The sequence below is a fragment of the Echinococcus granulosus genome (assembly GCF_000524195.1).
Source record: "Echinococcus granulosus chromosome Unknown EG_S00027, whole genome shotgun sequence".
Classification (NCBI taxonomy): domain Eukaryota; kingdom Metazoa; phylum Platyhelminthes; class Cestoda; order Cyclophyllidea; family Taeniidae; genus Echinococcus; species Echinococcus granulosus.
Genome location: NW_020170407.1, coordinates 757,233 through 769,940, shown reverse-complemented (window position 1 = coordinate 769,940; position 12,708 = coordinate 757,233). Strand labels below are relative to the sequence as shown.

At 41.9% G+C, this 12,708-nt stretch overlaps 2 protein-coding genes across 2 annotated transcripts; one reads left to right on the top strand and one right to left on the bottom strand. All coding sequences in view use genetic code 11, as the record gives it.

The window, feature by feature from the left end:
- Positions 1 to 1,197: 1,197 nt before the first annotated feature.
- Positions 1,198 to 6,899, top strand: EGR_04419 (Serine/threonine-protein kinase PRP4; the record flags this gene model as incomplete). Its single annotated transcript, XM_024493668.1, has 8 exons — positions 1,198 to 1,262; positions 3,221 to 3,607; positions 3,642 to 3,868; positions 3,921 to 4,214; positions 4,323 to 4,470; positions 5,000 to 5,406; positions 6,375 to 6,613; positions 6,684 to 6,899. 8 exons carry the CDS (start codon positions 1,198 to 1,200, stop codon positions 6,897 to 6,899), a joined length of 1,983 nt encoding a protein of 660 aa, XP_024351989.1.
- A 1,580-nt stretch (positions 6,900 to 8,479) lies between these two features.
- Positions 8,480 to 12,394, bottom strand: EGR_04418 (3'(2'),5'-bisphosphate nucleotidase; the record flags this gene model as incomplete). Its single annotated transcript, XM_024493667.1, has 4 exons — positions 8,480 to 8,788; positions 11,102 to 11,437; positions 11,781 to 11,944; positions 12,187 to 12,394. The coding sequence occupies 4 exons, from the start codon at positions 12,392 to 12,394 to the stop codon at positions 8,480 to 8,482; spliced, it is 1,017 nt and encodes a 338-aa protein (XP_024351988.1).
- Positions 12,395 to 12,708: the final 314 nt, after the last annotated feature.

The following is a 12,708-nucleotide window of genomic DNA, read 5'->3' as shown; positions in this document are numbered from 1 at the left end:
TATACTTAGTGGAAAATAAGTTGGCTTTTGACTTTTAATTGGTGGAGTCTGAATGGCAGGCGTAGCGATGTATTTACAACAGTTGACATTGTTTTGATAGGATGAAATGCATACAGGTAGTTCGTATGGTAGGAATTGTGGGAGAACTTAGAATATCCTCATAGCTTTAAGATTTCAAGAAAATGAAGTGTACTAGGTAGTTGAAAGTGATTTCCCTTCCGTTATTTTAAATACTTTCGTCGTCCTCTTAGTAAAATATATACACACTAATTCATATCCGCATGATATATAGAAGCGTAATTGTAGTAATGATAACAAAACCATGTTTGCTTGTCACTCGTGTCCGAAAAGTATTAAAACATCATAACAGGTGCAACTTTAGTAAAAAAAGGACTTCAAAGTACCAGTAACTAGAGTTAACGTGCTACGCAACTTTATTCAAAACGTTTAGAAAATCAAAAACTATTTTGGTATGCCGAAAATAAAAAAGCTTGCAACGCTGAGCAAATTGTGGAGCTGAATTGTAGGAAAACTGCTTCTTTTTCACGTCAGCCGATTAGTCATGAACATAAATGACGATTCCAAAACGCAAATTTTTAAGAACACTTTTATAGTATCACATTTATGTGCACATTTATTTCATTTCTTACTAAAGTGCTGATATCGTCAAATATTTGAGCCTCATTATTAGTATTTATTTATCATTCTGAGTAAAATTTGCATTTTTTTTCCATAAAACCCTCTAGGGGTGACCAGTAAATTGTCCAATGCAATTAATTAGCCTAGGAAAATTAATTGGCGCTGCTATGCCTAAGTGATTATGAAGGTACTAATTTCAGAATGTTCCGAAGATTATGCTGAAGAATGAATATTTGAGGTCCATTTTTTTAGCTTGAAAGGGCTAATTCCGGTAACCTTTGATTATAATGGCTTTTCAACTTCGTTCCAGTTTTAGTTTGTGTACCATGAGTTACACTTCTGCCTAACCACACATATTAGTACGAGTGTTAAACACGTACCTACTTCTGAAGATTTATCTACTCGCAACAAGTTTTGCTTTACCTGACTTTTTCTGGTTGCGTTTTATATGAAATGACAGAAAACCAAACAGACTAACTTTAGCTTAAATCATATGAACTGGCAATTTGTTTTAAATCAGTAGAAGAATTTTTAATCTGCTTCAAGCTAATATTGGAAATGGCTAATGGTTGGGAGATGCATCAAGACAAACAGCATACATCCGCGCGTCGAAACCCTCAAAAGTGTGTTTCACCCACTAAGGATGCATTGACTCGGCAAATCTGACCTTGGCGCTTAATGCGTCAGCCAATGGGATCAACTGCATGTCGATATACGTTTGTGATGGGACTAGCAGTTCTACTGCCAATCCGGTGTGATAGATAAAGCGAAATTGGACTTAACTCGTAGTAGCTGATTGCCTAACAACGCAAATATATCGATCGTGAGTATTATGCCTGATCTAGCGTAGAAATACACTTATTCCAGAGATGAACAAAAGAGCTCAATGGCAAGTTATTCCAGCTACATTAGCGTATTTTGGCACCAATTAAGGCATGCACACTAGTGGGATATTTTTAAACATTGCTTGCAGTTTTGGTATTGCAGGTACTACTCACAATATCACTTACTTCTTAAAGAGCAGCTTAACCACTATCTAAATTTCAAGAAAGTTTTCTCTAAATTGTGAGAAATGAAGTTGGAATCTCATAAGAGCAAATAATTTGTGCGACTGCACAAACGAGTGTTAATCTACTTGTCGGCGGATGATGCAAATATCGCCACTTTGCAACCATATTTGGAAGGAAGCACACCATCGTAGAAACAAAATATCCTCAGGAACTCAATCATGTTAAAAATTCAGATTAATTCTAGTAGGCCGTTTCTGATTCTGATTGCATCACAAGTATGCCTATCCAAGAAAATTAACATCCCCTAATCTACTAAAGCGCAACCTACAGGCGGGACCAACGGATTATACTATGACAAGTGCTGTGATCCATTTCGGTAATAATGTGAACAAAGTAGAAAGCCACGCAGTGAAGACTAGCTAACTTGGAGGTTTAATTGGTGAGAGATACAACTGCTCGCGCTACTAGCCAGCAGTAGAAAATATTGCCCTATCCTCAAAATTACCCAGCATGCATTTAACGCCAGAATTTGTAGAGAAGGTAAGGGAATGGAATTTAATTATTTGGCTTGACGGTTCTAAATCCTCAAGGTGATGAATTGACTCTAATGGGCTTCATAAGAATCATGAAGCGGAGGACGGAGGGGGAAATTTTGGTCATTAGGAAACATAGACATCCACAAATAATAGAAAGTCAAGCAAAGTTATATGTACAATTATAGTCAACGAGTGTTGAGCAAATTAAATCATGAGGGAATGAGTTGACTGCGCAAAATTTAATGGCAATGGTAATAAACGGCTTTGAATAAATAACAGTACAGCTCTTGGCCGGCAAACATAGCTTTTAAGCGCCTTCAATATGCTGTGGTTTTAAATTCCCTTTTATAAAAGTTTGAAAAATATTAGTGAAGTTTCCTGTAATTGCACAAAATTTTGGTGCTTTAATGCGGCCATTTTTTCCGCGTGAATACCTATGCGTATGCGCCAAAAATACAAATTAAGCATAATGTTGTTTAAGAATTTCTTATAAAACGATCTTTTATGTTCTTTTTGCCCTGATAATGTAGGTGATTATCGTAATTTGTTTTAGCTAGTTGGCGTATTCAAAGTGCCTTTTCGTGTGAGGATGAGGTGGGTCGGCGTTCTTCGCTTCCGTCTTGCTTAGGGCTCAAGGTAGATTTATACTTAAAGAGTCACAGATGCGTAAGACCAAACACGTTTTTGGTTATAGTTTGCTTGTGAGCGTTCGACTCATAGGCGTCTGATTGACGCCTCGCTAGAGTTTGGGATTTTGATTAATGTCATCAGTTCTGCTGTAGTTACCGACAGTTCGTTCATTTAATCATTCTCTAAACGAAAGGCGAGTAATTCCAAGATGTTGGCGCTTAAATTTGCACTACTGTTAGAAGAGGGAATACAATATTTATCAAGTAGTTTCTGAATCGACCCGAGATTTTGATAGTGACTGGCAGGTCTTTTAAGATGAGGTCCCATGTTTCATTCTGCCAATTTTTAAAAGTTGAACTGGTATCGCAGTGTTTTTCGACCTTGATATTTTTTTTTAATTCTTAGTCGAAGAGGCGAACCTTATCGACTTCTAAACAGAGAGGAACGGTGTGGTAGCAGCCATCGTAGCTATTATTCACGGATTGGAAAAGAACGCGATCGTGGTCGTTCTCGAAGTCCACTAAGACGTAGGGAACGTCTCCAACGCAGTGACCTCAATGCTTACCTACGAAACAAGATGGAGCGTCTTCGGCAGGACCTAGAACCAAGAAAATCAGACGAGAACCATTTAAAAAACACTCACGAACGTGATCCTCACTCTGTGGCTGATAGGGGGGACAGGTCTCGACACCATAGACTTCAAGAAAGTGGAAAGAACAAGAACAAAAAGCGTCATAAGAAGCATCACCACAAAGGGCGACGTGGGGACTCCAAGAAATCATCAGAGCAAAGGTAGTTATGTCGATTGATTAAGTACTGCCTTTAGTGATGTTGAGTTGAATGAATCAGAAGAGGACGTGGAAGCCATAATTGAGCGGCGTCGTCTGGAGAGACAGAAGCTTCTGGAGTCTCTCCGATACATTAGCACTACTCCATCCCCGGACCCTGGATTGTCTCCCAAAGGACCTGAGGTGCTAGAAGCCTTTTCCGAAGAAAAGCTTATGAAATCCATCACTAGACCCATTCCCAAGTCAGAATCAGCCCTGTTTGCTGGTGAGTTCATTGCACTTTGCTCTGAATAGCTTAACTGTTGTCCTTCTTTCAGATGCTGTTGACGGCTCTCCGAATGGACGCATGTCCGGTATTCAGGCTCCTGCAGCGGTCGCTTTTCTGCATGACCACACTGCCCACGCAGCTAAGTCGTCTGATAATCGAGACGCTAAACCTTTTACGAGCGAGGCAGCTCAGCCTTCCGCGAATAAATTCGCTATTGACATATTCTCTGGTGAACTGCCAGCCGCTCCAGCGAACGGCGTGCCGGGAACCATGGATCCGCGGGCAATGGCGTCGGAAAACCATTCTCTTGTGGACAACTGGGATGATGCCGAGGGCTACTATCGTAGGTGGATCTTGCTTTTGATAATACGTGCAAACTTCGTGTTTTCCTTAACATTCTTTAAGTTCATATTTATTTGGTGCAATTTCCATCTTTTCGTTTTGAATATAGGTGTGCGTATTGGCGAGGTGTTGGATAAGCGCTATGCTGTTTACGGCTACACAGGTCATGGTGTTTTTTCTAATGTTGTTCGTGCTCGAGATAGTGCTCGTAATAATCTCGAGGTGGCCATCAAGATCATTCGTAACAACGAAGTCATGTAAGCCACTCCTTACCTTATCTTCGGCACATCTATCGGTATGCCCCTTTGCATTGCTTTTTGTATGAACGTGTTTTTTCTCTATCAGTTTGTAACATAAGTAGCTTTGTTTTCGCTTGTGCGCATTTGTTTCAACATTAGTCGGCTTCTATGCATTCGGGAGGATTTGACTCCCAAGGCCGAGTGCGTGTGATGCTGTGAGAATTTGAGGGAAAGTTATGGCCCCTTATGAAGCGAAGATGTAACTCGGTGCGATGGTAGAATTAGTGGGAGTTAAATCATGATCTAGCAGCATCGCAGTTAGTTAAAAGTGGGGGCCTGAAAAACAACTTTGGATGACAGTTAAGTTGGACCCCCTTTGATTTGAATAGCTGAATTGGTTTTTAAATAATAGTGATGTTCATATTATTGGTAAGGTCCAAATGCACGCCTGTTTTCATGTTCATGTTTCAATCTGATGGGGGAGATTTCAGCGTATGTTTTGTTATCTAATCCCTGTGTGTGTGTGCGTGGATGTACGTGTACGTAGGCACAAGTCGGGTCTGCAGGAGTTGGAGGTACTGAAGAAGCTGAATGACACGGACCCTCAAGACCGGTACCACTGCATGCGCCTGTACCGGCACTTCTTCCACAAGAATCACCTCTGCATGGTGTTTGAATCGATGAACATGAATTTGCGGGAAGTGCTGAAGAAGTACGGTCGCAATGTGGGCCTTCACATCACCGCAGTGCGCTCCTACGCTCACCAAATGCTACTGGCCCTCAAGCTCTTGCGTAAGTGTAACATACTCCACGCCGACATCAAGCCGGACAACGTGCTGGTTAATGAGAGTAAGATCACCCTCAAACTCTCCGATTTTGGATCCGCCTGCTCGGTGCAGGAGAATGAGCCCACGCCCTACCTCGTCTCGCGTTTTTATCGTGCACCTGAAATCAGTAAGTCGATCCTCTTGTGCTTTCTTTATCTGCCCTGAGTTGTCTCCTCTCCTCTCCTGCTCTTTTTCCTCCCCAACCCATCCTTTTTTAACTGCGTTTTTGCTTCTCATCCACCAGTTTGACTCCGGCGGGATACCACATACACTACTGTCCCGGCAATACTGCGAACAGAGTTGAGCTTTCTCGTGTATCCATATGGTAAAGCGATGGGCCAACATACTAATCTTTTACCTTTTTGACTATTTAAATTTTTCACCTTTCTCTCATAGGAATCTCAGTCCATACGGATTCAAGTCACATGAAAATTGGTTCGGGTTTATTAGGTAGTTTTGTAAAAACCGAAATCGATCGCGCTCATAGCTTAGTTTGTAGGGTGATCGTACTTAGAAATGTGGGCTTGCTTAGTTCCAAGCTAAGTGGTGGGGATGTGTAAGCTTAATCCATCTCAAATGGCCAATGTGCCTTCTTGGCGCACATTCTATTCACTTTACTTGAACTAAAAAAATCGTCTAGATCCCTCATAATCTACCAGTTATCTCCAGATGTGACGCCTTTGCCAAAAAAAAATTCATGCAAGCGCTGTCTGAGTCGTACTCTTCTCTGTCAGTTTTTAGGGTTACGTCATTTTTGGCTTAGTTTGCTGGGATAATGACCCGGTTTCAGGGGCACATTGGAGTTCTTCATTGTATGCTTTGATCATCTGAATCGCAGTGTTTAAACCTTTAGTACTCTGCTAGTCATGTACGGAGGGAGAGTTAGGCGTTCGTGTAAATAGTGATGATATTTTTGTACTCACTGGTTTGGGTTATCGTGGCTGCAGTGGACCCGCTGTCTCAGTAGTCCTGTGAGCAAGCTTGCCACTTGAGCGTAAAATTCATCAGGAGCTGAGTGATTACTAGACTGTGCGGACTTTCCGCCACCCTTTTAATTGGTGTGGCTTCTCTCCTTTTCGCCCTCCCGTCGTCCAGTTTTGGGTCTGCCCTATGACTTCAATGTCGATCTGTGGTCCACAGCGGTGACTTTGTTCGAACTCTACACTGGACGGATCATGTTCCCTGGGAAGACCAATAACGAGATGCTTCGTCTCATCATGGAGACGCGTGGACGTATTCCAAATCGCGTGGTTCGTCGGGGTACATTGCGTCATGCTCATTTCGATGAACAGTGCAATTTCCTCTATCATGACGTCGACAAGGTTACTCATAAAGTATGCTTTTCAACTTCCATAGTTGTATTTGGTGAGTAGCTCTCTGTGATTCCATTTCACCCGGTTTCAGCCGAAGACGACAGTGATTCGAAACGTCCAACTCACGCGGGATCTACTAGGTGACCTCACATCGGATAACCAACTGACTCCAGCACTGTTAAAGAAGGTGCACCAGTTTAGGGACATTCTGGATAGGATGCTTGCTCTTGATCCAAGCAGACGAATTTCACTGAACGATGCCCTCACACATCCCTTCATCACAGAAGCAATCGAGGAAGGAAAGTGATTTCGTCGTGTCATTGTTCAATGCGAACTGTATAAAAAACTGTGAAGAATTATTGTCGCTTTTATTCTCATTTCAATCTTAATAATTGTGGAAAGCGGCTTTCCCGGTCTTTTGTTTATCTGCTGTGTGACGTGCAAACTACAGGTAGTAATCAATTGCAGATAGTAAATAGTGCCATTCTGTATTCTTTGTTGTCTTCGTATGAATTTATTGTTATCAAATGGATGCTTTGTTAGTGTTAATGCATATGGTTTGACTTTTTGGAAGCTCAGGCTTCCTGCGGGAGGTTCATTGTAGGCTTGTATAATCAAAGTCTAATCCTACCACTTTTCCGTTTCCGTAACTGTGGGCTGTGAGTTAAGTATTTGCAAGAAGTCATTGAACTCGGTGGGCTAATACCCTGATTCTGTTGGCAAACTGGTTGCACTATTTTTTGAAAAAAAACGGCAGGTGAGACGTGGGTAAGCAATATCGACCATTGAAACGGGAACTATCCCTAAAGATGGTAATTACGCAAACCGATTACAAGCACTGTCAACCCAGAATTTGTTACGATGTGGTAAAGTTAGTTAATGATTGTGTCGTGCTTTTCTGTATTAAAGACAAAAGGCTTTGAGATGTTATCAAAACCGATTATCTTTTAACCTGATTCAGGAGGGCGGGATACAGGTAGTATCGGACTCATCACTAGGGTTAAATCCGGCCTCAGGGGTAACGCAAAACTACTAGTGCGCTCAGATTTCCTCTTACTAGCATTTTGGGCTTTAATTTGTATCCTGACGAAAGTAGCGCCTGTTTACGAATTGCGAATTCGTTCGCCTTTCATTTGTAACAAACTCCAAACATCAAACCCCGGCAAGCAACCTTATCCGAGCTAGTAAATATGAAATAGAGGCCCAGAAAAGCATTTCCGTTGTTATCAGTGGCTTGAAACGATGGGATAGTTTTCGACTCATTAGTGACGGCTTTTATTTGATTGATTATCTTATAAAACCAGTGCAATATTCACCGAAACCGATTTCGTAAATGCTCCTTCCCTAGTTCTTGCATCAAGTTACCACCGCAATATCTAGCAGCCTGACTTACATGAAGACCTGTCGTTCATTCCAGAGATTCAATCACCAATCACCCCTAGTGACTTTTCACTAAAGAACCACCAGTATGATGGTAAAACCGAGTTGGTAATTTGTGCAACATCAAAAATTTGATTTCCTGCAAGTGTTAGCTATCAAGGTCATAACATATAGAAGAACTGATATGGCGCAAGAAGCTATCCACCTAGAGTTTCAGATTCAATGGACAGAAATTTTCTTGTTTTAATGGCGGGATAAGTTAAACGTCTTGTAAGACAAAACCCAACAAATTTACGCCTACGCAGAGTCTACGATAGGGAATTCTCTATTAATAAATCTTGCACAACTGAATACAACTTCAAGTGAAAAATCTTAATACGGAGAATCAGAGACACAGGAATTTCTGCAAAATTGTCAACAACTATCGTCATCAATATTAAAAGCAACCAAAAATAATTCATTCGAGAAGTTAAAAATGAGGTCAAGAAAAACACAAGAGGCGCAGGCCTACTCATTGGAGGGGGCGAAGGCGCAGAGACTGTCGACAACTGATTGAGGTATTCGGGCGATGTATGCAGAGTGCCAGGCGGCAGTAGGAGTAGCGACAACACCACGAGCGTCGATGGGCTGAACGTTGCCCGCGTAGCTGTAACTTTGTCCATCCACGCCACTCACTCGACCGCCGATGGCGTTGATCAGGGCCTCGGGCGCACACGTGTCCCACCTCTTACAGCCTGTACTGGCGTAGACGTAGGCGTGTGCCACGCCCTCTAGCAACATCAGCATTTTGAAACCACATCCACCTAACCGGTAGACCTATTTACGGAAAGGCATTCAGGTTATGACTTACCATCCCATTACCAGAAATGATTTTCACAATCATTTAGTACTAAGAAAGGATCAATGATAGCAGTGTGGTCTTCACATCCAAGGAAAAAATTAACATACTTCTGTCACAACTTTCCTAGCTTAAAAGAATTAATGCTAAACCACGATTTTACCAACCTTTTCAGATAACTAAAAGAATTCCGTCATGGAGCCTGTTTTTAGGCTCAAAAATCGAAGTTGTATGTTAATGATAAATACATATGAGAAACCGATCATTCGCTCGCCTAGTCCATTCAATAGGGTCAACGCGTAAAATGCTGCTGTTCCCATTCGGGTATGCATGATGGTCAGCAACTTTCAGGTCAGCTAACTCAATTTAAGATAATATCTTCCTCGATTTAAATATTAAAACAGAAAAATAAGATCACCCGCATGTTATGCATGCATTAGTCGCATCCTCGCTAGCTGAGCACCCCGTTTATCAATAGTTTGATCGCCATGCACGACTGTAAATTGACTGGTCTCAAGATAGAAGTCATTTTCGAAAACATTCCAATGTCATGATTATAAACGCTATGGAAGCAGAAAAGTAGTCATTTATGAAGTTGAGCATTTAAAGCTAAAATAGGTAAATAGCATCTGAGATACAGGATCGCATTTCACACTACCTAACTTAAAAGCAGGCGAAAACAACTAGCAAGAAATACATTTTATCAGTACCACTTACCACCGAATGATATTTTGCCTATGCATATATAAGCAAACGCAAAGCATGATGAAGACTCGGTTAGTCTGTTTCTAGTGCGCCCATTTGGGGCAAGTTTTACATGACCACCTTACCATTCTCTCTTCGACTCCGAGTGAACGTCAATCTCTGTTTGAAGCTTTTATTAAAAACGCCTATGCTTCAGCCACAACAGGGTACTGTTTCAGAAAAACTAAATTCCACTCGCCAAAAGTACTCGGAGGCAACTCAATCTCTGTTGGTATAATCCACTTTGACACCGAGTTAGTTGTTATTCCTGTCGTAGCCATTTTTAAAAGTACCGTTTGTTTGAAAGAAAGAAAGAAAGGTATCCCACATAGCCTTCAATCACGACTCCTGGGTACTACCCGCTGGACAATGCATTCCACGGATCAGCACAAATACAGCGTAGAAGCAAATCTGGCAACAACGACAAATGCTCTAGCATTCTCCTCCTCTATCAGTCTTGTCCTCACCATCATAACCGCCGTTATACCCTCTCGATAATTTCATCATGACATCAGTCGCTACCAATCCACGTAATAGGTGAGTTCGGTAAATCAACTGATTTTCCTTTATCCTACTTCCCCACCTTTACATTTAATTAACTGGGTTCTGCAACAGCTTCAACATTAGGTGATGGACAAGTGGGAAGCAGTGAGGTTGAAAAGGAAGATCTAGCGACAGCGATGCAAACACAAGTAGTGTAAAACCAGTTAGAACTTCCGAGAGATGAGGATCCAGTGCATAACCTCTTCGACAAGGTCGACGTCGACGATTACGACATTATCGAGCCATTGTCTCCCAACTTGTGAGCAATTCCCCTGCTGCCTTTAATCAGCCATCCAACTAAAAGTACCGTAGACTTGAACGGTAGCAGATGAGTGTCCCCAAACAAGCAGACAGCCAAGCAAAGATAAGTGTCCTCATATGTTATACCTAAAACACACACGCCGTCCCTATTCGCTAGCTGTCAGGAAGATTTTTTGTACCCATTTCAGAGGTGATGCACCCACACACATCATCTCATTTTACCTGTGCACGTTTATCATGAATTTTTCCTGTTGACTTTCTCCCCTTTCAACTCGAAAATAGGAAGATTATCTACCTCACTAATCTCTTTTACGAAGTGGTAAAATAACGGTAATAACGGCTACTACGACGATGGGGCTAAACCACGATTTCTCAAGGCGGCAGTAATCCCTCCTTACAGCCGAACATGCTACATCCACCTAATTATTACATTTGCAGAAAAGCTAGGCTAGTTAACACCACTATTGTTGTTCCAAAAAAGCTAACACAGCATATTTCCTTAATTCACCCATACCAGCCAAATTATCGGGCGATATGCCACCAGTTTCCATCTAGCTCTAATTTTTGTGAGGACTTTATGAACTCTGGTTCATCAGTCGGGATTTCAGTAGATTGGGAGTGAAGACAGCGATTACTTAGCAATTACACTGGGGAAAGTGTTCAGTCTATCGAGTCGAATTAGAAAATACTAAAAGTACTTTTCGTTACATCTGGATCCAAGACCGTATGAAGTGTAATCTAACCTTGGAGGGAGCGCAAGATTCAATAGCAGCAGCAGCGGTGGGTGTTGAGTGGGATCTGGTGCAAACGATGCAGTTGGCACGTTCATCAACAGTGGTGGGGGAAAAGACGGGCGCTTTGGCAATCGGTTCACCAGCAAGGCCAAACACTCCGAGACCCTCGAGGCCCCAGATGAGACGTTGATGCGTCTCCTCGACTCGTGGATGACGCTCCTGTTCCCCGGCATTTTCGATAAACCCGCGGAAGTCAGCCATGTAAAAGGGCTGGCAAACAACTCCGCCCACAGCGCGACCTTGCACAGAAACCCCGATAAGAATTGTTACATGCTCCAATACACCCTAGACCACAAGAACAGATAGAGAAGAAGAGATACTTCAAGTGCAGGCATATCAAGATCGAGGAAGTGACAAATTGCGCAGTAGCCATGGCAACGTGAAGATCTTTGAGTGATTATGTCGATTTACTTTACGATTGTATTCTTTATCCATTTCAATTTCGATAGGCAATCGTGTCAAATAACCAATTAAATTTAGAACCCCAGCTGATATGCATGTACGACAAAAAGAATACAAACCAGTAGGAAAAAAGGCAGTTTAAAGTGGGTAACTGACATAAAACAACGTCCAAAAAACACCGTTTGGGGTGGATTTAACTGCCACAGGGTGAGAAATCCTGACTGACCTGTGCGAATTCATTAGTACCATCCAAAGGATCAACCCACACAACGACATCATCCACAGTTGTAGATTCCAGACCCTTTGGACAGTTTTTAGCTAGTACAGATGGATCGGTATCCTCCACTAACTCAGAATAGGGTTGTTCATTGTTGCCTAAATCCTCCTCTCCTACGACAACACAGTTTATTTACAAAACGAAAATGGACGTCAATAAAACAGACCAAAACAGCAAGCAGTGTCAGCAAAAGTTACGCATTGCTAGGTAAGGATAGAAACGTCCCCAAACAAAGCATAAAGGCATACAAAATGGACCTCAAAGGAAGTTAAATAAACGGTCCATTCGCAAGACAAAAATATTGGCGCAAATCTGACAATACTTAAGGAAGTTGGAAGGAAATTAAACAAACTACCGATTATGCAAATTCCTGGGAACTTTTTGGAAAGTGAGGTAACAATACAATGCTGCACACTTCGATCAGCCTGAGTCTGTAAGTCATTGACACCTTTATCGACGATGCCAAGTTTGCCACTTGCAAGAATCCTACGAATTATTGATCCCGCAACCGTGGCGATCGAAACAGACGAGGCCATCAGCTTTATCATGAATGGCGGCTCCATGTCCAGAAACTTAACTCGCAAAACACGACTTCCAATCCAGATGCAGGCCGCCGCTTAAAGGAATCCAAGTAAAAAACTATCGATCCCTTGGCTGCTACCAGGACCAAATCTGAAACGCAGACTTGTCACCTATTTTAATTTGGCAGTGATCTTTAAAAAGAATAATTTTTACAGATAATATCATCAGCTACGCGCTTTTTTCCGAAAACGGTGTTTTGTGCAGAACAGATTTAAAAGGCTAAAATCACTGTGGCGTAAATTGAAATTTAGTTAATGAGCATTCAGCAACCACGATTTTGGCAAACAAATGCCAA